The sequence below is a fragment of the Lolium perenne genome, chromosome 3 (assembly GCF_019359855.2).
Source record: "Lolium perenne isolate Kyuss_39 chromosome 3, Kyuss_2.0, whole genome shotgun sequence".
Lineage (NCBI taxonomy): Eukaryota > Viridiplantae > Streptophyta > Magnoliopsida > Poales > Poaceae > Lolium > Lolium perenne.
The window spans coordinates 267,546,970-267,569,386 of record NC_067246.2 but is presented as its reverse complement, the minus strand read 5'-3'; the positions used below and the strand labels follow the sequence as shown (position 1 = coordinate 267,569,386).

Here is a 22,417-nt window from a genome sequence, read left to right as displayed (position 1 = left end):
TGGATGCTCAACTGCTTGCTCGGGCGGCGTCCTAGCCATCGTCAGCATCATGCTGATGATGTTCGCCAAGGTACACATCAACCAGCGCACCTCAGATCGGTCGTCGGTGTGCATGACGCATCCATCAAGAGGAGACCTGAGAGAAGGCAAGGGCAGCGTGAGGCTGTGGCGGCAGCCGAGTAGACGACGAAATTGCTGGAATTTGAGAGCGACACATTTGAGGGCGTGTGATCTCTTGTCGACGGATTGCAAATATGGGTTAAGATATGATTTGATAGGACAATGTCTTTTGGCAGTACCAATAAATGATGATTAGGCCAAATTTTGGTAAGTACCAATAAAAGATGATGAGGCAGATATTGGCATGTTAAGATGGACGCCCATATCTGTCCCGCAAACAAAGGAAAGGAGGGGTGATTGATACTGTGATTTATAGTCCTGATTGATAATATTAAATGATGATGATCGAAAAGTGGAAATCATGTGGTGCGATAGATTGGCTGGGTGTTTGGCTGGGCGTTATTTTTGTAAGTGATTTGGTTGGAGAGTAAAATGGTCTTATTAAAAATATGCTTGACGAAATCCGCGACCGGAGGAAAAAGAGGAACTTCGTTCTTTTTAAGTATTTTAATTTTAATTTTAAGTAGTAGAGAAAAAATCGTTTATGGCGATACGGTACATTCCAAAAATCCATTTTTTTTTGGCAGTGAACAACTCATTTATGGTAACAATATTCTGCGATCGAATGTTGCCTTAAAAGCAAAAAAAAAAAAAAAAAAAAAGAAACAGCACAAACTGCATGTTCCCAAGACCCAAAGCCAACGCAATAGAAGGAAGAAGAAAAAAAAAAACCTAGGCGCTGTGAACAGCTGGCCGCCGCAAGCGTCCCCGGTCCCCCCTGCTTTGTGCTTTGACCGAAAATATCTCCCCGCTGCTCCCCTGTCCTCCTCCTTTCTTTCTTGTGTTGCAAGCCAAAACATGTCCTGTCCACCAGACGCCGGTCTCGCCCACATCGGGCCGTCCACGCACGCGCCCCGACCGCGCCCCGCCGTCGGATCCCAAGCGCGGGCCGCGGCGCAGGGTTGCCACCGCGTTTAACCTCGACCGAACAAAATGGAAAGCGAACGCCGCGCGAGCTGTACCCTGCCGCTTTCGCTGATTCGCCCTCATACTACTCTAAATTTCAAAATATACCCCTGAGACCCAGCGTACCATTCGGCGCTGGCAGCGGCGGGGTGCAATTTATCGCTCCGTGCGAGGGCCTAAACGCGAAAGCGCCGGGCACGAACCATTGGTTGGTTCCGCTATAATTAGCCACCGCTCCTCGCCTCGTCTCGCCCTCGTCCGCCGCCGCGTGTTCGGAAGCCCGCCCGCCCGTCCGTCCGCCGGACCTCACGCAGATCGAAGCCCAATGGCGTCGTCGGGGGGACTCTCGCTGGTGCGCCGCGCCGTCGAGGCCGTGCGCCGCACGCCGCGCTGGCAGAAGAGGCTCGTCTTCCTCACCGTTGGGTGCGTGCGCCCTCCTCCTCTCCTAGTTCGATCCCTTTTATGTTGTGATCCGTGCTCGCGGTTGCGCGTCGATGGATCGATCCGTACGTGCGCCGCCTCGCCGTTGTGCATTGCTATGTGCGGCGGCGGTCCGATGAATTTTGCGGTACCTTTTGGTTACTTCATCAGATTTTCTTTTAGAAGTTCCTAGTTCCGTTCCGCGGTGAGGCTCCGAGCCGCGGAGTTTAAGCGGGCCGATTGTTTGTTTTGTTTAAGAATTGCCTCGGCGATGATCTGCAGCTTCGTTGATGTTCCATAGATTTTTTGCCCTCGGGGGTTCTCAATATTACTCTTAGATCCATTTAGTTCTACTTTGTTAATACTGCAACGCTTCAATCCACACGAATAACCTGTTCGAAAGTTTTCCTAAACTGATTCATGAAAGTAGGAAATGGATCTAATCATCTGGCCTGTATTGTATCCGCGAGGGATTATGCGTGACTTGCAAGATCCCTCCGTGCCATTCTATCTATGGCCTGTAATTCCACGCTCGGTTATTTATGTCGTTTTGGCATCTGAAAGCTCTGTCGTTTTGAAGATCTGAACTAGAGCAGATTATCTATCTAGTGCTGAAGGCACTAATGCAAGCGCAGACAGTATATGAAGATGATTATTTTTTTTGTGAAAAATATGATGAAATCTTATTCCTGTACTATTGTAAAATTAATTTTTCACTCAACTAGGCGTCCTCACAATTTCAGAGAACATGTATGAACAATGGTATCAACCATTGTTCGTAGGATATTAACTGTAACTATACTGTGTTAAATATTGCTGCCTAGGTAGATCTTGGGAGATTGTTCAATTCAATGTTTTCCAGAGTCTTTCGATCATATACCAGGAAACTTGATTTCAGTTATGAGTACAACATGACTAGTATTTGAATAGTACATAACACTATGGTCTTGAGCCGCTTGATGTTGTTGTGCTGTGTTGCGCAATTTAGTTAGTATAGGGCTGTTGGAGAATCCGTACCATTTTTACATACAAACCAGGATCACCACCGGATCCTCTTATAGGAGCAAGTGATTTTTTATCAATTATTTTGATGTTGTTGTGCTGTGTTCCGTAAGTTAGTTAGTATAAGACAGTTCGAAAATCCTTACCATTTTTACATGCAAACCACGATCACCACTGGATCCTCTTACGCTTGTCAGTAAAGATATGACAAATAAGTGATCACCACTGGATACCATTTTTATCAAACAAGTGATTTTTTATTAATTATAATAAAATACATCTGTAATAGCTTGAGGAGGTTGCAGATTGGGCAATACACCAAAACTTCAGCTTATAAGTCAGGGTGATGCTGAAGCAGCATTTATTCGTTCACACTTGTTTTAAAATATCACTTTTAATCAGAATTCTTATGAACTTTCGACCTCATTGCAGAGTTGGCACTGTAAGTTACGCTTGTCAGGATAATCGGGTTCTTCAAATCAATGAGGGTTCAACAGGCAAGAAAAAAGTGGTTATACTTGGAACTGGTTGGGCAGGCGCAAGTTTCTTGAGAAATATCGACACCTCTTTGTATGATGTCCATGTGGTATCACCTCGCAACTATTTCATGTTCACTCCTTTGTTGCCGAGTGTGACATGTGGCACTGTCGAACCACGTAGTATTGTGGAGCCAATTCGCAATATTGTGAGAAAGGTACCCTTTTGCATCAGTAACTCTTATTTCTACTATGCAGCATTTTTGTTCATTCCATGTCGGTAAAGATATGTTGCAAGAATTTGCACCATTAATGTGTGTTCAATTTTGCAGAGAGGTGGTGCATTTAGATTCTGGGAAGCAGAGTGCTTCAAGATTGATCCAACAAGCAAGAAGATCCACTGCAGAGCAGGCGATGGGACCAATGTTGATGGCAATGGGGAGTTTGTTGTGGACTATGATTACCTTGTTGTGACTGTTGGAGCTAAACCAAATACTTTCAACACCCCGGGTGTTGTTGAAAATTGCCATTTCCTAAAGGTCAGTACCTGCATCATCTGCATTGGATGGATGAATTAAACCAACCCTAATAACGAAATTGTACTTCAGTCTATTTCTTTATGAGAAAATTACCTTGATCAATTGACTATGTGTGTGCTGCTTAACATATTTTTGTTCATCAAGTAAACATGGTAGAGTCGAACTGACTTTTTTCAATTAAAGTATGGCTGGTAGGTACTTAGTCCTGTAGTAGAATATCAGCTCACATTTGTTTGTTGTGTTCTTTGATCATGAAAACTATGCATCTTCTGCTGTTGCTGTGCATTACATATGCAACTAGGTGTAGTGTGTGTCTTTCCGTGCTAATGTTTTGTATTTTACAATATATTGCAAAGCAGCTATACATGCTGTACAATGGGATGTTATTTGACATTGCTGTCATTATGTAGGAAGTAGAAGATGCTCAAAAGATCAGGAAGAGTGTCATGAAATGTTTTGAAAAAGCCTCACTTCCTAACCTTACTGAGGAAGAGCGGAAGAAGAATGTTCATTTTGTTGTTATTGGCGGTGGCCCAACAGGGGTAGAATTTGCTGCAGAGTTGCACGACTTTGTCAATGAGGACTTGGCAAAGTTGTATCCTGATGTAAAGAAGTATGTGAATATTTCAGTAATTGAAGCTGGAGATCATATCCTTACAATGTAAGATTCCTATTAATGCTCACTTTGTCAGCTCTATGATATTTGACTGATTAGAAACTTCTTGGCAGCAACTATGTTAATTGTACCTTAAATACGGTGTTAATTTCATACAACATTTTTCATGTTTCATGCAGGTTTGACAAAAGAATCACTCATTTTGCTGAGGACAAGTTCAAGAGGGAAGGTATTGATCTGAAGACAAACTTTAAGGTCGTGAAGGTGTCTGATAAGACTATCACCATGACTAATCCTGCAACTGGAGAGATTGCTGTTCCTTATGGCCTGGCTGTTTGGTCCACTGGAATTGGGACACGTCCGATAATTATGGATTTCATGAAGCAAGTTGGGCAGGTATATCTTGTTCTGCATCGATAACAAAATCATATCTCAGTATTCACATTTAACATGTTCAATACATCTTTTTGTAGGCAACCCGTCGTGTGCTAGCAACAGATGAGTGGCTTAGGGTTAATGGATGTGATAATGTATATGCACTTGGTGATTGTGCAACTATTACTCAAAGAAAAGTGATGGTATGTGCTACTCAATTTCAAGTACAGTATCATTTTGAATCCCTAACAGTTATAAAACTCTGTTATGATATCATTCTGCTACCAGAATTTTAGTAGTGTCATCTCCTTTCTGAATTCAATGTAATACCTGCTTGTAACCTACTGTAAAAAACACCATAGTATACCTTGTTTGCTTTCAACATGTTCTAAAAAATCTGCTCTGCTTACCTTGCAAGTTAGAAGTTGTATAATTTATTATGTAGCCTTACAAAATCGATGAAGGTCCATAGTGTATGTTTGCACACTAGCTTAGGTGGTCAAACCTTTTTTTTTTCCCTCTCTCTGGTGAACTGTTTATCTAACCATATCACCACAGCTCGTGCTTTTCACATCAAAATTTCACTTGAAATAATAATTGTATCAATATATGTATTATTGAACTAGGATTAATATTTGGCATGTGATGATGCTAAGTTCTTCTGTTTAGGTTCCATATGGTAATGCTTAACAAAACACTTAAGACAAAACACTTCGGTGATGTTGTAACCTCACACCTTTGTCTGAAGTCATTTTTTCCTTCTAGTTTACTATCTACTTTTTTCAAACAGTTGAGCTGGGTTTGGAAGTTTTATATGGGAGTAACACTTTAAGATACACCTTCAAGTTTTGGGGAATACCAGTTAGAGGAGCATCCTTCTTTCCTTTCTTTCTCACTTGAGATGGAGAGGTTTAGCTCTTGGGGTGATGATATGCTTAGGTCAGCAAACAGAGTTCCAGCGGCACGCACAATGAGATAATCGGTTGCACATTGTTAAATTCAACCGATCAAGCCATCGGGGTTAACTTGGCTTCTGTATAATTTAACACCAGTTGTCGCTAAGTTTGCCCCTTTAAGAATGCTACCTTGTAGTGTCAACTAGCACATGTAATAAATTTTGGACATCTCAGTCGCTTATGCAATCTTGGTTAATATACCTACAGGAAGATGTTGATGCAATATTCCGAGTAGCAGACAAGGATAACTCTGGCACTCTATCTGTAAAGAAAATAAAAAATGTTCTTGGAGACATCTACCAAAGGTACCCACAGGTGGAGCTGTATCTCAAAACCAACCAAATGAAGGGCTTCCATGACCTACTGAAAGATAAGGAGTCAGAAGAACTGAACATCGAAGAATTCAAAAAAGCCCTTGCTCAAGTTGACTCGCAAGTCAAGATGCTCCCAGCAACAGCTCAGGTAATTCGCACGTATAGAGCCTAACTACTCAGTATTACCTGCCATGCATTGATCGTCACAATTTAAGCTTTGATAATATGCTTATCTTTTATTAATGTTGGTGACATGCTTCAGGTTGCTGCACAAGAGGGAGCTTATCTGGCAGACTGCTTCAATAGGATGAATACTTGTGAAGAAAATCCAGAAGGCCCTCTAAGGATCAGGGGTGCAGGGCGTCATCGGTTCAAACCTTTCAGGTCAGTTATCAAACGCCATTCTCTTACAAGTGGGACTAGTGAAAATCACATTTGTATGCTTATACTTTTGCTGTGAAGATTGACTAGTAAATCTGACATTACCATACAAGTAGTAAATGGGACCTGTTCCGTTTTACATACCTAAGACTGATCATCCCAAATTGCACATGTACAGGTATAGGCATCTTGGCCAATTTGCACCGCTTGGTGGAGAGCAAACAGCTGCGCAGTTGCCTGGTGATTGGGTACATGTAGGCCACAGCACTCAATGGCTGTGGTATTCTGTCTATGCAAGGTATTGATATTGCTCCCCAGTATACTTCGTTGCTTTTCCACTTCAAGAAGTGAAGGTCACCTCTGATTTTGTGTTGGTACTAATGGTCTTTTACTCTTATAAAATACAGCAAACAATTCAGCTGGCGCACAAGGATGCTAGTGGTTACTGATTGGGGAAGGCGGTTCATCTTCGGAAGGGACTCCAGCAGCCTATAAATTGAACTCCAGATCTCGTTCTGCTATCTGAAGATCTGTTAGACTCTGATGCTACATTCATCATACAACATCATTCGTGATGTTCCACAATTTTGAAAGCTTAATCTCCCTATAGGCTAGCAAGGTTTTGTTTGCCATATTTGGCGTGGCCAGTTATTGTTTTGGTACGATAAACTTATATGCACCTGCAACATTCGGGTGTCTCTAGTAGTGAAGAGGATCAGATCATCAGAGTACTACTTGCACTAAATTTGTTTCTGTTCAAGTTCTATTGGCTGCTTTTCATCTTATTGCTCACACATTCCCTTTCTTGCAATAGAAGTCCGCAAAGTTCCAGTTTTTCTTTGTTAGAAATACTCGATTGATAGATTCACCTATTACGCCTTGGCACAATGGCTTGTTTAAATGGAAGAAATGAAACATGTTGCACCTGAAGAGTGCAACAAGAGAAATTGAACGGAGCTTCTAGGCAATGTAGCTAGGCTGAACATCATGTAGGTTTTCATTTGGCTTCGCTTTGGCACCGTTTAAAATTCAGTGTTTCATGCCACCATAAAAGCCAATGACAATGTGCCTGACCTACAGCAGGTCGTCCTGGTTGGGCTTGGGCGAGGTGAGCAGCGCGGTGTAAAGGCGCAGCTTCTCCTCCCCGAGCGATGAGCACCGCGACAGTGGCCTGCGTGGCCGGATAAATGACAGCGAAGTGAGCGTCTTGCGGTGCTTGTACCGTCTCCACGCGAGCTGCACCGCCACGGCGGCCCAGGTGCGCCACCCGTGCGAGTAGTAGCGGGCGCTGCGGCGCACCTTCTCGTTGGTGAAGGTGTAGCGGAAGTGCTGCGTGACGTACTTGACGTCGGCGGCCTCCAGCCCGAACGCCTCCGTGCTCTCCAGCGTGACCAGCGTGGAGGACGACGCTGGCAGCCGCTCCAGGAAGGGCCGCCGCAGGCACCACGATAGTAGCTCGTCGCCGCTGAAGTTCCCCGGGCCCAGCATGCAGCAGCTCGTGGCGCCGTTCCGCAGCACCTGGCTGCTCTGCAGGTGGCCGCGCACGATGAAGAGCATCCTCCGCACCGCGTCGCCTTCTCTGACGATCTGCGAAAACACACCATGATTTGCGCTCTCGATCGTACTTCAAGGAGGAATTGATCTTGATTAGTTACCGCTTCTCCTTTTGGGAAGACGAGCGACTTGACCCTGTCGCAGATGTTCTCGAGCACCAGGTCGTCCATGTGCTGGAACAGCGGCACCTGCCGGACGAGGTCGAGGCAGAGGTGGTACTTGATGTCCCTGCGGAGGCCCTCCGGGAGGTCGCGCACGATGCGGCACTCGTCCACGCCGCGGGTGGCCGCCCAGCGCTGCCGCTCGTACTGCCGGACCCGGTGCCGGAAGCTCTGTGGCAGGTTCTTGCGCTTCATCCACCACTCCACGCTCCGCAGCCGCGTGTGCATCGCCTGCTTCTTGGACGTCGTCGCGTTCAGGAACACCTGTGTGGTAGATGCATGGTGATGAGTGTCATGTAACAACCATGATGCATGCCGAGCGACGAGTGTGTTTAATTAGTTTGGCTGACCGTCACTACAGGAATGGCGCGCTGCGCCGACGGCCGTGGCGTACGCCGACGGCCAAATGTCGGGACCGTCGGCGTACGTCCGGTCCAGGGCAGCGGCCCAACGAGCCCCTCGGCGTAGAGAAGGATACGCCGACGGCCACCCTCGGCGTACCCAAGGCCGTCGGCGTAGCACGAGCATCTGCTCCGGTCCCGCTCCGGCCGTGACGGCCCGGTCACGGCGTCAGCGAGGCGCCGAGGGCCACCCTCGGCATAGGGCATCACCCGCCTATGCCGACGGCCACCCTCGGCATACATTTTTTTTTTCTTTTTTTCTTTTTGGTCATTAACTTTATATTATGTTTGTTTTATTTATGTACTAGTATGAATTATGTAAAAATAGTTACTTTTTTAAAGAAAAAAATGGTAGATGGCTTATGTAGATCCCACGAGTGACGCTCTTCGTAGACGGGTCGACGGGATCCAAAGAGGGCCCAACATCTGCTATCGATGTACATATGTCCTAAAACAAAGGAAAAAAGTCCATTGCTAACCCTAACTCTAACCCTAACCCTAACCCTAGGGGTAGATTTGCGGGGTCCCCGCCCCCTAGGGTTTCCCTAGATACAAACCACCGGAGCGTCCGAATCGCTGGAAACTCCTGCTACGGCTCATCCGGGGCCTATTTCATTCCAAACCTATGGTTTCCATGTGCATATGTCCTAAACAAAGCAAAGAAATTAAAAAAATCCATTGGTGAACCCTCGCACGAAAAAAGCTATAGGGGTAGATTTGCAAGGTCCCCGGCCTAGGGTTTCCCAAGATACAGATCACCGGAGCGTCGGAATCGCTTGAAAACTTGCATTTGTCCCTAACATATGTGTACAAGTGTGATGTAAGGTTTGTCTAACCTTGCATGTACCCCGCGTTGACGATTTCCGCATACATGGGCCGACACTTGGTAAAATCCAGGATTTGTATGTGGAAACTCCTGCTACGGCTCATCCGGGGCCTATTTCATTCCAAACCTATGGTTTCCATGTGCATATGTCCTAAACAAAGCAAAGCAAATAAAAAAATCCATTGGTAAACCCTCGCACGGAGAAAGCTATAGGGGTAGATCTGCAGGGTCCCCGCCCTAGGGTTTCCCAAGATACAGATCACCGGAGCGTCGGAATCGCTTGAAAACTTGCATTTGTCCCTAACATATGTGTACAAGTGTGATGTAAGGTTTGTCTAACCTTGCATGTACCCGGCGTTGACGATTTCCGCATACATGGGCCCACACTTGGTAAAATCCAGGATATGTATGTGGAAACTCCTGCTACGGCTCATCCATGGCCTATTTCATTCCAAACCTATGGTTTCCATGTGCATATGTCCTAAACAAAGCAAAGCAAATAAAAAAATCCATTGGTAAACCCTCGCACGGAGAAAGCTATAGGGGTAGATCTGCAGGGTCCCCGCCCTAGGGTTTCCCAAGATACAGATCACCGGAGCGTCGGAATCGCTTGAAAACTTGCATTTGTCCCTAACATATGTGTACAAGTGTGATGTAAGGTTTGTCTAACCTTGCATGTACCCGGCGTTGACGATTTCCGCATACATAGGCTAGCACTTGGTGAAATGCAGGATCTGTATGTGGAAACTCCCGCCACGGCTCAAATAGAGCCTATTTTATGGTAAAGTATGCCCAACCTATGGTTTCCATATACATATGTCCTAAACAAACCAAAGCAAGTAAAAAAGTCCATTGGTAAACCCTCACACGGAGAAAGCTATAGGGGTAGATCTGCGGGGTCCCCGCCCTAGGGTTTTTTCAAGATACAGACCATCGGATCGTCGGAATCACTGGAAAACTTGTATATGCCCATAACATATGTGTACAAGTGTGATGTAAGGTTTGGCTAACCTTGGATGTACCCGTTGTTGACGATTTCCGCATACATGGGCTAACACTTGGTAAAATCCAGGATCTGTATGTGGAAACTCTCGCCACGGCTCAAATGGAGCCTATTTTATGGTGAAGTATGCCCAACCTATGGTTTCCATGTACACATGCCATATGCGCGCGGAAGCCATCTGGGAATCCCACCCGCTTCCTGCGGTGCCCCGCCGAATCCGCTGGAAACTGTCCGGATTTGAACCGGGCGACACTTTCCTTCGCTCAATAAATGGAGGGAAAAATGTTTTTAGGTCTAGGACGCGTCATTTTATGTGCTAAATGTTTTCCGTTTCGCGCGTTGCCGGACGGGTGCACGCGCGCGCCCGGTACGGCCATACCGCATGTCCCGGCGGCCCCGTTTTGCGCAGTTGGCAAAGCAAACGGAGCCAAAAAATCGAGCGGAGCCGCGTGGCGTCATTTTATGTGTCCTAGTAACCACCGCAAAAGACAGAATCGGGATACGGCAATTATCTTGGAGAACCCTTCACGAACAGGGCTATCTCGTCCGGAGTTCTATGGCTTTTAGGGGAAATGAGTAGGAAACGGCCCGTTTCACCACATAGTTTGTCGGAACGAGGCCATATTTGGCACGTGCGTGGGCCTTAGGATGGGAAGCAAGGCCCCGGTCGCGGATTTCCAATCCGAACCACGGGCGACGGTTTTCCATTTTCGGGTGCGGAAGGGCTTTTTTTTGTGAAGCAGCTACATGGTGCGCATTTCAGTATCGCGCGGGACCTCCGCGCGGCGGTAGGATACCTCCTACGCACCACCTATCACATGCCATATGCGCGCGGAAGCCATCTGGGAATCCCACCCGCTTCCCGCGGTGCCCCGCCGAATCCGCTGGAAACTGTCCGGATTTGAACTGGGGCGACACTTTCCTTCGCTCAATAAATGGAGGGAAAAATGTTTTTAGGTCTAGGACGCGTCATTTTATGTGCTAAATGTTTTCCGTTTCGCGCGTTGCCGGACGGGTGCACGCGCGCGCCCGGTACGGCCATACCGCATGTCCCGGCGGCCCCGTTTTGCGCAGTTGGCAAAGCAAACGGAGCCAAAAAATCGAGCGGAGCCGCGTGGCGTCATTTTATGTGTCCTAGTAACCACTGCAAAAGACGGAACTGGGATACGGCAATTATCTTGGAGAACCCTTCACGAACAGGGCTATCTCGTCCGGAGTTCTATGGCTTTTAGGGGAAATGAGTAGGAAACGGCCCGTTTCACCACATAGTTTGTCGGAACGAGGCCATATTTGGCACGTGCGTGGGCCTTAGGATGGGAAGCAAGGCCCCGGTCGCGGATTTCCAATCCGAACCACGGGCGACGGTTTTTCCATTTTCGGGGTGCCGGAAGGGCTTTTTTTTGTGAAGCAGCTACATGGTGCGCATTTCGGTATCGCGCGGGACCTCCGCGCGGTGGTAGGATACCTCCTACGCACCACCTATCACATGCCATATGCGCGCGGAAGCCATCCGGGAATCCCACCCGCTTCTGCGGTGCCCCGCCGAATCCGGCCGGAACTGTCCGGATTTGAACTGGGGCGACACTTTCCTTCGCTCAATAAATGGAGGGAAAAATGTTTTTAGGTCTAGGACGTGTCATTTTATGTGCTAAATGTTTTCCGTTTCGCGCGTTGCCGGACGGGTGCACGCGCGCGCCCGGTACGGCCATACCGCATGTCCCGGCGGCCCCGTTTTGCGCGATTGGCAAAGCAAACGGAGCCAAAATCGAGCGGAGCCGCGTGGCGTCATTTTATGTGTCCTAGTAACCACTTTGCAAAAGACGGAACTGGGATACGGCAATTATCTTGGAGAACCCTTCACGAACAGGGCTATCTCGTCCGGAGTTCTATGGCTTTTAGGGGAAATGAGTAGGAAACGGCCCGTTTCACCACATAGTTTGTCGGAACGAGGCCATATTAGGCACGTGCGTGGGCCTTAGGATGGGAAGCAAGGCCCCGGTCGCGGATTTCCAATCCGAACCACGGGCGACGGTTTTTCCATTTTCGGGGTGCCGGAAGGGCTTTTTTTTGTGAAGCGGCTACATGGTGCGCATTTCGCATCGCGCGGGACCTCCGCGCGGCGGTAGGATACCTCCTACGCACCACCTATCACATGCCATATGCGCGCGGAAGCCATCTCGGGAATCCCACCCGCTTCTGCGGTGCCCCGCCGAATCCGCTGGAAACTGTCCGGATTTGAACTGGGGCGACACTTTCCTTCGCTCAATAAATGGAGGGAAAAATGTTTTTAGGTCTAGGACGCGTCATTTTATGTGCTAAATGTTTTCCGTTTCGCGCGTTGCCGGGACGGGTGCACGCGCGCTCCGGTACGGCCATACCGCATGTCCCGCGGCCCCGTTTTGCGCAGTTGGCAAAGCAAACGGAGCCAAAATCGAGCGGAGCCGCGTGGCGTCATTTTATGTGTCCTAGTAACCACTGCAAAAGACGGAACTGGGATACGGCAATTATCTTGGAGAACCCTTCACGAACAGGGCTATCTCGTCCGGAGTTCTATGGCTTTTAGGGGAAATGAGTAGGAAACGGCCCGTTTCACCACATAGTTTGTCGGAACGAGGCCATATTTGGCACGTGCGTGGGCCTTAGGATGGGAAGCAAGGCCCCGGTCGCGGATTTCCAATCCGAACCACGGGCGACGGTTTTTCCATTTTCGGGGTGCCGGAAGGGCTTTTTTTTGTGAAGCAGCTACATGGTGCGCATTTCAGTATCGCGCGGGACCTCCGCGCGGCGGTAGGATACCTCCTACGCACCACCTATCACATGCCATATGCGCGCGGAAGCCATCTGGGAATCCCACCCGCTTCCTGCGGTGCCCCGCCGAATCCGCTGGAAACTGTCCGGATTTGAACTGGGGCGACACTTTCCTTCACTCAATAAATGGAGGGAAAAATGTTTTTAGGTCTAGGACGCGTCATTTTATGTGCTAAATGTTTTCCGTTTCGCGCGTTGCCGGACGGGTGCACGCGCGCGCCCGGTACGGCCATACCGCATGTCCCGGCGGCCCCGTTTTGCGCAGTTGGCAAAGCAAACGGAGCCAAAAAATCGAGCGGAGCCGCGTGGCGTCATTTTATGTGTCCTAGTAACCACTGCAAAAGACGGTACCATGGGTCAGCTGTCATTGGATGCCGTTCAAAGGGGTAGATCTGGTCCTCGGCATAGCCCCACGCGCTTTAGATAGATCTATGATAATTATATATATTATGATTATTATATGGACCTATTCTTAATATATATATATATTAGTATATTATATTCAGAAAAATAAATGAAATGAAAAAACAAAAAAAAACAAAAAAATTTGGGCTATGCCGAGGGCCACCGTCGGCGTATCTCCGGCCCTCGGCATAGAACCCCTAACCCTAAAACAACTTACCCGCACGCACGCAACCCGCCCGCCACCCGCAGTCCCCAACCCGAGCCCGCCACCCGCGCCCCTGCTCTCTCCTCCCGAGCCGCCACCCGCCGCCGCCGCAACCCGCCCGCCGCCGCCTTTCCCGCTCCTCCCGAGCCGCCGCCCGCCGCAACCCGCCCGCCGCCGCCTTCCCGAGCCGCCGCCAGCCTTCCCCCGCTCCTCCCGAGCCGCCGCCCGCCGCATCCCGCCGCCAATTACAGTTGTTGGCCCGTGTTTGTAATTCCGCTCAATCTCCCTCCCGGAGTCCTAATGACGAGGAAGACCATGTTTCTGTCGCTGATCATTCCAGGGCCCCATTACCCGGGGAAGAACTTGAGTGTCTACATGCAGCCGATTGTGGAAGATTTGAACCACTCTTGGCACCACGGGACGTTGACGTACGACCGAGCATCGAAGACAAACTTCTGCATGAAAGTTTGGTTGCAGTATACCATGCATGACATGCCCGGGTACGCCCTAACATGCGGATGGTGTACAGCTGGTAAATGGCCATGCCCAGTGTGCAGGCATCGACTTGAGTTCCTTTGGCTAAATAAGGGTCGCAAGTATGTTGCGTTTGACACGAATCGGCAGTACCTCAAACGGAGGCATCCGTTCGTAGAAGACAAAAGAACTTCAAGAAAGGCAAAGTTGTGCATGAAGTAACAGAGGTGCCAAAGTTCGATGGTATAGCTGTTGATGCCGAGCTACGTGCTCTCGTGCCAGCGGCATCGGAAGCTGGCCATCAATTTGAGGGATATGGTGTAACGCACAACTGGACTCACGAGGCAGCCTTAACGAAGCTCGAGTATTACAAGGACCTCGAACTTCCCCATAACATCGATGTGATGCACACCGTAAAGAATGTCGCGGAGTCCTTATTTCACACGTGCCTAAACATTCCCGGGAAGTCAAAGGATAATGTCAAGGCTAGAGTCGATGTTGAGAAGCTCTGTGATAGGAAGAAATTACACATGCAACGTCCTACTGGCCGTCGAAAGAATTGGTTCAAGCCGCACGCCGACTTCTGCCTTGATTCCATCCAAAAGAAGGAGGCATTCAAGTGGCTAAAATACGTTGTGATGTTCCCTGATGGTTATTGTTCGAATATGAGCAAGGGAGTCAATCTTTCGACGGGAAAAGTCACCGGGCTCAAGAGTCACGACTATCCTATACCGGAGCCGATGTCTATATTGTTGCTCACCAAGCCAAGCAAGTTTATTATTTGCCGTACCCATGCCAGAAAGCGGCCCTCAACGGCTGGGAAGTCGTGTTCCAGGTATCGCCACATGGTAACCTACCGATTCCCTCCGAGGACGATTACAACAACATTGACCCTGTAACATACGAGGGAATTTTCTATCAAGAGGAAGAGGACTTCGGGCACTTTGAGTTAGAATGTGTTCTTGAAGAGGACCTCAGGAACGATGCAGAAACTCGTGGTGAGTCAGTGGTGGATCTAAAGGACATAGATATGCTCGAGAAGTTACAAGTGGAAGATGATAGCGATGATGAGCCTCCACCCGTCTATCAAAATCCAACTTACTACTCAAAAGATAGTGATAGTGATAGTGGCAAGGAGAAACAAAATGAGATTGACGATGAGATTGATGACGGCTGGTGAGGGTCTTTTATGAGTTTATATTTCAACATGCTTCTTATTTGTTTAGTATCTTTATGCTTAGTATTTATATTTTTTTCAACATGCTTCTTTATTGTTTAGTATCTTTATGCTTAGTATTTATATATTCTTGAACATGCTTCTTAATTGTTTAGTGTCTTTATGCTTAGTATTTATATTTTTTTCAACATGCTTCTTTATTGTTTAGTATCTTTATGCTTAGTATTTATATATTCTTGAACATGCTTCTTAATTGTTTAGTGTCTTTATGCTTACTATTTATATATTTTTCAACATGCTTCTTAATTGTTTTCTCTTTCTCAATGCAGGTGATTGAACAATATGAGCGGCGGCAAGGAGGACTCGTCGAGCTTGCTTAAGAAGATGCAACAACGCAAGAACAATGTTAGAAGGAGTGAGAGGGAACCGCGTCGCAATCCGCGTTACGAGGACTTTGCGGTAGGAGGAGGAGGACGAGGACGAGGACGAGGACGGGGACGAGGTGGTGGAGCTGGAGGTGGCTTGGGAGGAGGTGGAGGTGGAGGTGGAGGTGGCTGGGGAGGACCGGACTTTGAGCCACCACCCTCGGCTTCAGGCGACGTTGCTTCCGGGTTCTTTTTGGAGGGGACGTCTAGAGAGGAGGCGGAGACGGAGTCTAGAGCCGAGGAGGACTCTAGCCGCGGGTTTGAGACTCCGGAGGAGGATGGGCGGCCGAAGGCACTGAAGATTCGTGGGGAAGCGAGAGTCCCCGACGAGAGGAAGGAGCCTAAGACCCATGAGGCGAAGACCCTTATTATTCCTGTTGGCCCTGAGTAAGTGTACTAATTTGGCAATTTCGATTTTCAAGTACTAATGTTTGATTTTCATGTGCTAATGTTTGATTTTCATGTGCAGCAATTGGATATTTCCTCCGGGGGTCAAGGGGCGCCTGCCTAGTAGCATGATTGGAGCTTTGCTTAGGAAGTTCTGGCCGGGCAAGTACTATCCCCTCGGCACTGTCCCAGCTGGCGAGAAGAAGCTAGCCACTACTTGGACGGACTACGAGAGTGCCCCTGGCGTAGGCTTCCCGACGGCTGCTGAGGCCGTGATGAGAAAGTTTTGGGTAAGACATATTTTCTCGAGCTTCGTTCATATTTGATGACCCCAATGTTCTAACTCATGAATCTCACAATTGTTTTTTGCATGATTGAAGTGTTTTTATCGTGTGGCGCCCGAGGTTGAGGAGACGGCCGCGAACAGGACTTTGCGGGCGACTTGTGAGAGGTTGACACCGCAGGTGTGGTACAACCAAAGGATCACGTCCGCCAGTCACTTCTGGGCAGAGAGAGGCGAGAGGGTCCATAAGCCGGACATTGTCGGTAAGAATGCTAAGGCCGAGTACGAGATGACGGTGGATGACTACATGTCGGTGAGTAAAATGTCAATGAGATTCTACATTGCTACTAAGTTGCGATTGCATTAGATTGAGTTGAGTATTGCATTTTCAGGTTATCCCCGATTGGGCCGAGCCGCATGCCGAGGCATGGGAGGAGATGGTTAGGACGAGGTGGCTCAAGATGGACGAGGACTTTGCAGCCGTGGCGAGGCGGAACGCGGAGAACCGAGGCGACGGTGGCACACACTGTGGGGAAACCTCAGCTACGAGCGCTACAAGGGGAAGCCGGTATGTATAGATTTTATTTTCCTTCAGGGTCAAAGTTGGTACTCACAACATTTCCTTTCGCGATGCGAGAGGGCCGCGTTAGGACCCGAGGAGGAGATGTCGACCTCGAGATATACAACAAGATGCGGCTTAAGAAGCCCGATCTCTCGCAGCCTCAGCCCTCGCTCCCTGAGTACTTCGGCACCTACGCCGAGGACGTCGAGAACTACTGCGAGATGGTGAGGCATCGTCACCCGGAGGTGGATGACCCCATGAGCGCGGAGGTCGACGAGGAGTCGTTGGTCCTGTCGTCCGGAGGGTTGCCGCATGGCCGTCTCGCCATGCTGAACAAGGCCGTCAAGCATACCCTCACCACGACCTTCACGCGTCTCAAGGCGGGACTCACCAAGGACAGCCCCCCTCTCCCGCCTCGTCGCCGGGCTCGGCAACAACCCGCATACGACGTAAGTTTCCCTCATTTCCATCCTCTTTCCGACTTTCGTTCATACATTGCTAAGTGCTAACGAGACATGAATTTGTGAAATTGTAGCCTGACTTCGAGGCCGCCTACGTGGCCGCTCATCAAGAATATCAGGTGGCCTTCAACCAGCACCAGCAGCACTTCATGGAGTACATGGCATATATACATGTAAGTTCCAACCTTTGTTTTCGCAAATGATGACAAGTCCCACTTTCCCCTAGTTTGATGCTTCATTTCGCAAAGATCGACATGTAAACTATCTTGCAGCGTCGATGGTGGCCAATCAAAGCTGGACAGACGACGGATTTAGGGCCGATGCCTCCCTTTCCGGGGCCGGCGCCAAACATGCCATCGAAGGAAAATTTCGCTGCGGAGTACTATGGGAGAACAACGGTAAGTTCTTTGCCAAACCGAATACTATGGCTTTCCTTTGCCTCGCAAATTGCTAACATCTCGGGAACATGTGTGTAGGGAACGGGATGTTCCGGAAACCAGGGTGGTGGGAGGGAGATCACACCGGTTCATCATGGTGGTCCTTCTCCCGGTGCTACACCCGGTACTTCTCCCGGTACTTCTCCCGGTCCTTCTCCCGGTGGTTCTTCCGCAGCTTCTACCGGAAGGAATCGGCCCGGGCCGGTGTCTAGCGGCGACGAGCTCCTCTAGTTGTCCCATGCATGTATCTTATCGACACGATACTATGTATCCGGAGCTATGTTATGAGACCATGATTTGTAGCTATTTGAACATCATGTGATGTCTATGTGCAAAGTCCTGTGAATTATGCAATATATGTGCTGTGAAAAACTGTGAAATCTGTCAATTTGGCGAAATCTGTGAAAAACTGTGAAATTTGGCAATTTGGCGAAATCTGTGAAAAACTGTGAAATTTGGCAATTTGGCGAAATGCGGGTCGACGCTACGCCGACGGCCTCCCCTCGGCATAGCCTCGACATGGACCAAATGGTCAGGGCTATGCCGAGGGCCTCCCCTCGGCGTATGAACGGGGAGCCCCCAGCGTTTGCCACGTCGCCCTATGTGCCGAGGGCCTCCCCCTCGGCATAGCCCTCGATACGCCGACGGGGCCACGCTCGGCGTAGGCGCTGCGTAGACGCGGCCAGGAGGCGCCACGTGCCCCCGTACGCCGACGGGGCGACGCTCGGCGTAGCGTCTGCGTAGAAGCGGCCAGGAGGCGCCACGTGCCTCCATACGCCGACGGGGCGACGCTCGGCGTAGCCCAAACGGACGTTAGCCGGACGGCGCCGGCCACCGTGCTACGCCGAGGGTTGCGACGCCGACGAGCTGTTCCAGCCGTCGGCCCTCTGCGGCTACGCCGACGGCGGCCTCTACGCCGAGGGCCGCGTGTGCTCTGCCGAGGCCTACCTTCCCCGAGGAGCTACGCCGAGGGGGCCCGTCGGCGTATCGTACGCCGAGGGCAAGCGCGTGCTACGCCGAGGGTCGAAGGCCGTCGGCATCTACCGCGATTCCTGTAGTGCGTGGTCACGCACCTTGATGTTACCGATGAGCATCGTGACGAGTATCAGCCCGCCAGTGATGGTGATGATGTTGAACACGATCTCCGACCACTCCGTCGTGCTCGCCAGGTTCCCAAAGGTACTGTTCAACACAAACAACAACAGATGATCACATCAGAAGCGCATCAATCGGCATCTAATCAGATCGATCTCCCTCCCAATTATGAAGCCCGGCTGGTCACCTGAGCGTCATGAGGCCCCAGAATATCGGGAGGAGGATCTTCTCGACCCAGCTGGGGTTGGCCACCAGCATGACGGTCCACTTGTACGCCCCGTACTCGTAGTCGTCGCCGCTGTCCAGGCACGTCGCCCTCGCGCTGGAGTTGCCGGCCCACTGGAGCCTGTCCGCGCCCACCGCCGTAGTAGATCCGCCGCCGCCGCCGTAGTAGAGCGGCCGCGCGCACGCCAGCGCCGCGGCCGCGCACCCGCCGCGCCCGTCGTCGCAGTACTGCTCCCTCAGGCACTTGGTGGCCCGCTGCGCCCCGAGCAAGTACCAGCACGCGCCCACCGCCTGCAGCAACAAGCCAACATCAACGGCATCGATACGTCGTCCTTCGCTCTGCCTCGGCAATAAAACTCGCGTGCCAGAAGCCCCATGTGAGATGTAAGAGTGCGTACGTACGTGAGCGGCGACGAAGTAGGCCATGAGGTTGAGCGCGATGCCCCACCAGATGGTGCCGAAGATGTAGCCGGACACGTTCCGCATCCGCCGGAGGAAGCGGGCCGAGTGGTAGAGCTTGGGCAGGTACTCGAACAGGAACGCCACCAGCAGCACCGTCATCACCGACGTCGTCGACCCCGCGCGGATCATCGCCGGGATGCCCACCCAGGTCACCACCTGCGTACATTTTTATGGTTGACAAAATCACATACTTTGTTCGTTCACATAGAAGAATTTGTCAAGCTAGCCATTGGAGTTGCTCTACTATGAGCATCTTGCTCGTGATGTTGCCGATACCATTCTTTGGAAACTCAGGAGCGGTGGAAAATAATCCGTTTTCTCGGCCTATAAGATGCAGTTTGAATGTCTTGTCTCAGCCACCCCCAATTCAATGCCTTGGTTTGGAAGGTTTAGGCTCCGCAAAGAAATGCAATATTTCGTTTTGTTGGTCATGCAAAATTGAATTTAGGGGGTGAAATGTTGGATTGGCTTCCCCTCCATTGACACCTATGAGTGGACGGACGACCTCACCCTTGAGGATTGGTGGACGAAGATGTTGAACAGCTAACCGAAAGACTTTGGCCTCCCTAACCATGCTTTTTAGTTGGACCATTCGGAAGGAGCGAAACGCTGGGTGTTCAACCACAAGTCCGCGCGCCCCAACTAACATCCTCCTCGACATCATCAAGACCGAAGCAAAGGTATGGGTGGCCGCGGGTGCGAAGTGTTTGAGTTTTGTAATAACGTGAGAGTAATCCCTTAGTTTTTCTTTTGGGTGCGGAACTTTAGCTTGTCAAGACTCTTCCTTAATTAATGAATGGTGGCAAATCTTTTGCCCATTGTTTGAAAAAAGTAGGGGGTATCTAAATTGTGGAAATTGCACCCTACGAAACCAAGTCCAAGAATCGGTGACACGCCTCTTGTACAAGTGTAGATTTAACACATGGATTTGGAAAGAGATCATCTCAACCTGGCGTTGATGTTTGGTATTCAAATATTGGCTTAAGAAGAGGGAAAGATAGGAAAGCTTGGGTGTCTATGGTTTATGCTTATTTCATGAGAAATTTGGAAGGAAACACAATGCTCGAGTCTTTTGCTTGGCTGGTGCTTGGTCATCGGCAAGATCAAATAAGAGGCAATAGCTTGGTGCTTGGCTGGTGCAAAATTGTTCAGGAATGTAACTCTGGGACAGTAGGCTTTTGCTGAAGTTCTAGAGATTGTCCTAGGGAAATGGTTTTGTAAACTACTTCTCTATTAATGAAAATGGCAAATGTTTTTGTCTTGTTTTTCAAAATAGCTTTGTTACTAGATCGAGATGTACACGAAGGTTTGCCCGACGTGTTCTAGGTGGCAAGACACACTGATTGACTGACAACATGTTTGTGCATAAGCAGAGAAGGCAAGCTGGGGATAATACCGGCCAGTCAGCGGTACCCCACAGGTTTTCCAAACGCTGGGACCTTTACGGCTACAATTCATTCCGCAACAAACTTTGAGTGTGCATTGAATACGCGGCTGGCTCAAACATGGTTAAAAACGACTCAGCAAAGGTCCCAATCTGCGAAGGTATACCCCCATGGCTTAGCTAGCCCTAGTGCACCAGTACATGGAATGGGACCGAGCCAGCATTATGGCCATGTATGCATTCTTCAGAATACTGAATGTAGGGGTCCTGCAAAACGGATGTACTGTTGCCTAATTACAGGCCCAAGCAAGCTACAGCTAATACTCGCATCGATCACAATCAGTGTGGTCTGGTCGGAGGTGGGAGAACAGTGGATCGTATGCAACCTTGGCCAGAATGCCCTGGGGGAACTGTGGTGCTACATCGCATACGACATGGTACGGAGGGGGAATAATTGGATGATCGATGTTCCAAACTCTCCATTCTTCCGAATGTTTTCGACAAGCTTTCTGATCTGATCCGGCAACTTATGCGTGGGCCATCGCGAAATTTGTTTGTGTGTGAAAGATGCTTGTTACCGAACAAACAGATGAAACATCTGAAACAAAACAAAAAATGCGAATTGCGGAATTGATAACTGAGACCATTCCTGGACTACCCATGCACGCACCTGCATCACCGGAAGAATGACGAAGACGTCCAAGAAGAGCCCTCTCTTGGACTTTTGCGGCTGAGCCGGCACGGCGGCGCCGCCGACGTTGATGTCATTGCTGCTGCGGCCGCTACCCCCCTGCAGCTTGGCCTCCTCGTCCGCGTCCTCCTCCCCCGGCGCCGCCTCCTGATCCGGCGCGCACGCCATCCGGAGCCGCATGAGCAGGTTCCAGACGTGCACGGCGTCCACCATGCACCGGAGCGCGGTGACCGACGCGGCGAACCAGCCGTCGACGAAGACGCACATCAGTGAGCCGCTGAGGGACACGGAGTAGAGGAAGAGCGGGTCGACCACGAGCCCCGCCGCGCAGGCCAGCAGGTAGGCGCGGTCCCACTCCCGCGCCCACCTCGCCCGGGGGTCGATCGACGCCCACGCGGCCAGCCTCCGCCGCCCGCGCTTGCCGCCGCCGCCCGGCGAGCTCTTCTCTCGCTGGTACTCTCCTACCCGCCTCACGGCGCCGCCGTGGGGCGACGCGGCGGCGGAAGACGACGAGGTGGCGGACGAGGAGGACGCGGCGGTCGGCATGATCGACACGGTGCTCCCGCTGCCACGCCGGGCGGTGCACAGCTGCAGAGAGGACAGCATCCGCGCGCGAGGCCGGGCGTCGTGGCGTGGCGAGACGGTCCGGGAGGATGGATATATAGGCAGGACGAGCTATGGTGGCACCGATCGATACGTACGTTCTCGCCTCTCGCGCCGCTTGTCTCTTTGCGCCTGCGTATGCTCTATGCTGGCGGCTAGCTCGGCGCCGGTCAGTTCCGCGCGCAGCTTTGCACGCACGTACAGCGGCTGCCGCAGACGTGAC

General features: G+C 50.1%; 4 protein-coding genes across 4 annotated transcripts; 3 read left to right on the top strand and 1 right to left on the bottom strand.

Moving 5' to 3' along the window:
- The first annotated feature begins 1,334 nt into the window (after window positions 1-1,334).
- Window positions 1,335-6,925, top strand: LOC127344041 (external alternative NAD(P)H-ubiquinone oxidoreductase B3, mitochondrial). Its single transcript, XM_051370264.1, has 10 exons — window positions 1,335-1,509; window positions 2,941-3,202; window positions 3,317-3,523; window positions 3,934-4,184; window positions 4,319-4,535; window positions 4,613-4,717; window positions 5,678-5,932; window positions 6,047-6,168; window positions 6,344-6,463; window positions 6,573-6,925. The coding sequence occupies exons 1-10, from the start codon at window positions 1,412-1,414 to the stop codon at window positions 6,658-6,660; spliced, it is 1,725 nt and encodes a 574-aa protein (XP_051226224.1). The 5' UTR covers window positions 1,335-1,411; the 3' UTR covers window positions 6,661-6,925.
- LOC127344039 (cyclic nucleotide-gated ion channel 4-like) lies at window positions 6,829-22,242 on the bottom strand. The gene is made up of 6 exons (XM_051370263.2): window positions 21,571-22,242; window positions 19,457-19,672; window positions 19,017-19,345; window positions 18,808-18,916; window positions 7,821-8,144; window positions 6,829-7,752 (listed from the first exon to the last, which is right to left on the bottom strand). The coding sequence occupies exons 1-6, from the start codon at window positions 22,195-22,197 to the stop codon at window positions 7,240-7,242; spliced, it is 2,118 nt and encodes a 705-aa protein (XP_051226223.1). The 5' UTR covers window positions 22,198-22,242; the 3' UTR covers window positions 6,829-7,239.
- Window positions 16,084-16,852, top strand: LOC139838688 (uncharacterized). Its single transcript, XM_071828808.1, has 3 exons — window positions 16,084-16,281; window positions 16,372-16,587; window positions 16,667-16,852. Exons 1-3 carry the CDS (start codon window positions 16,120-16,122, stop codon window positions 16,850-16,852), a joined length of 564 nt encoding a protein of 187 aa, XP_071684909.1. The 5' UTR covers window positions 16,084-16,119.
- On the top strand, window positions 16,905-17,500 carry LOC139838687 (uncharacterized). Its single transcript, XM_071828807.1, has 2 exons — window positions 16,905-17,285; window positions 17,372-17,500. The coding sequence occupies exons 1-2, from the start codon at window positions 16,905-16,907 to the stop codon at window positions 17,498-17,500; spliced, it is 510 nt and encodes a 169-aa protein (XP_071684908.1).
- Window positions 22,243-22,417: the final 175 nt, after the last annotated feature.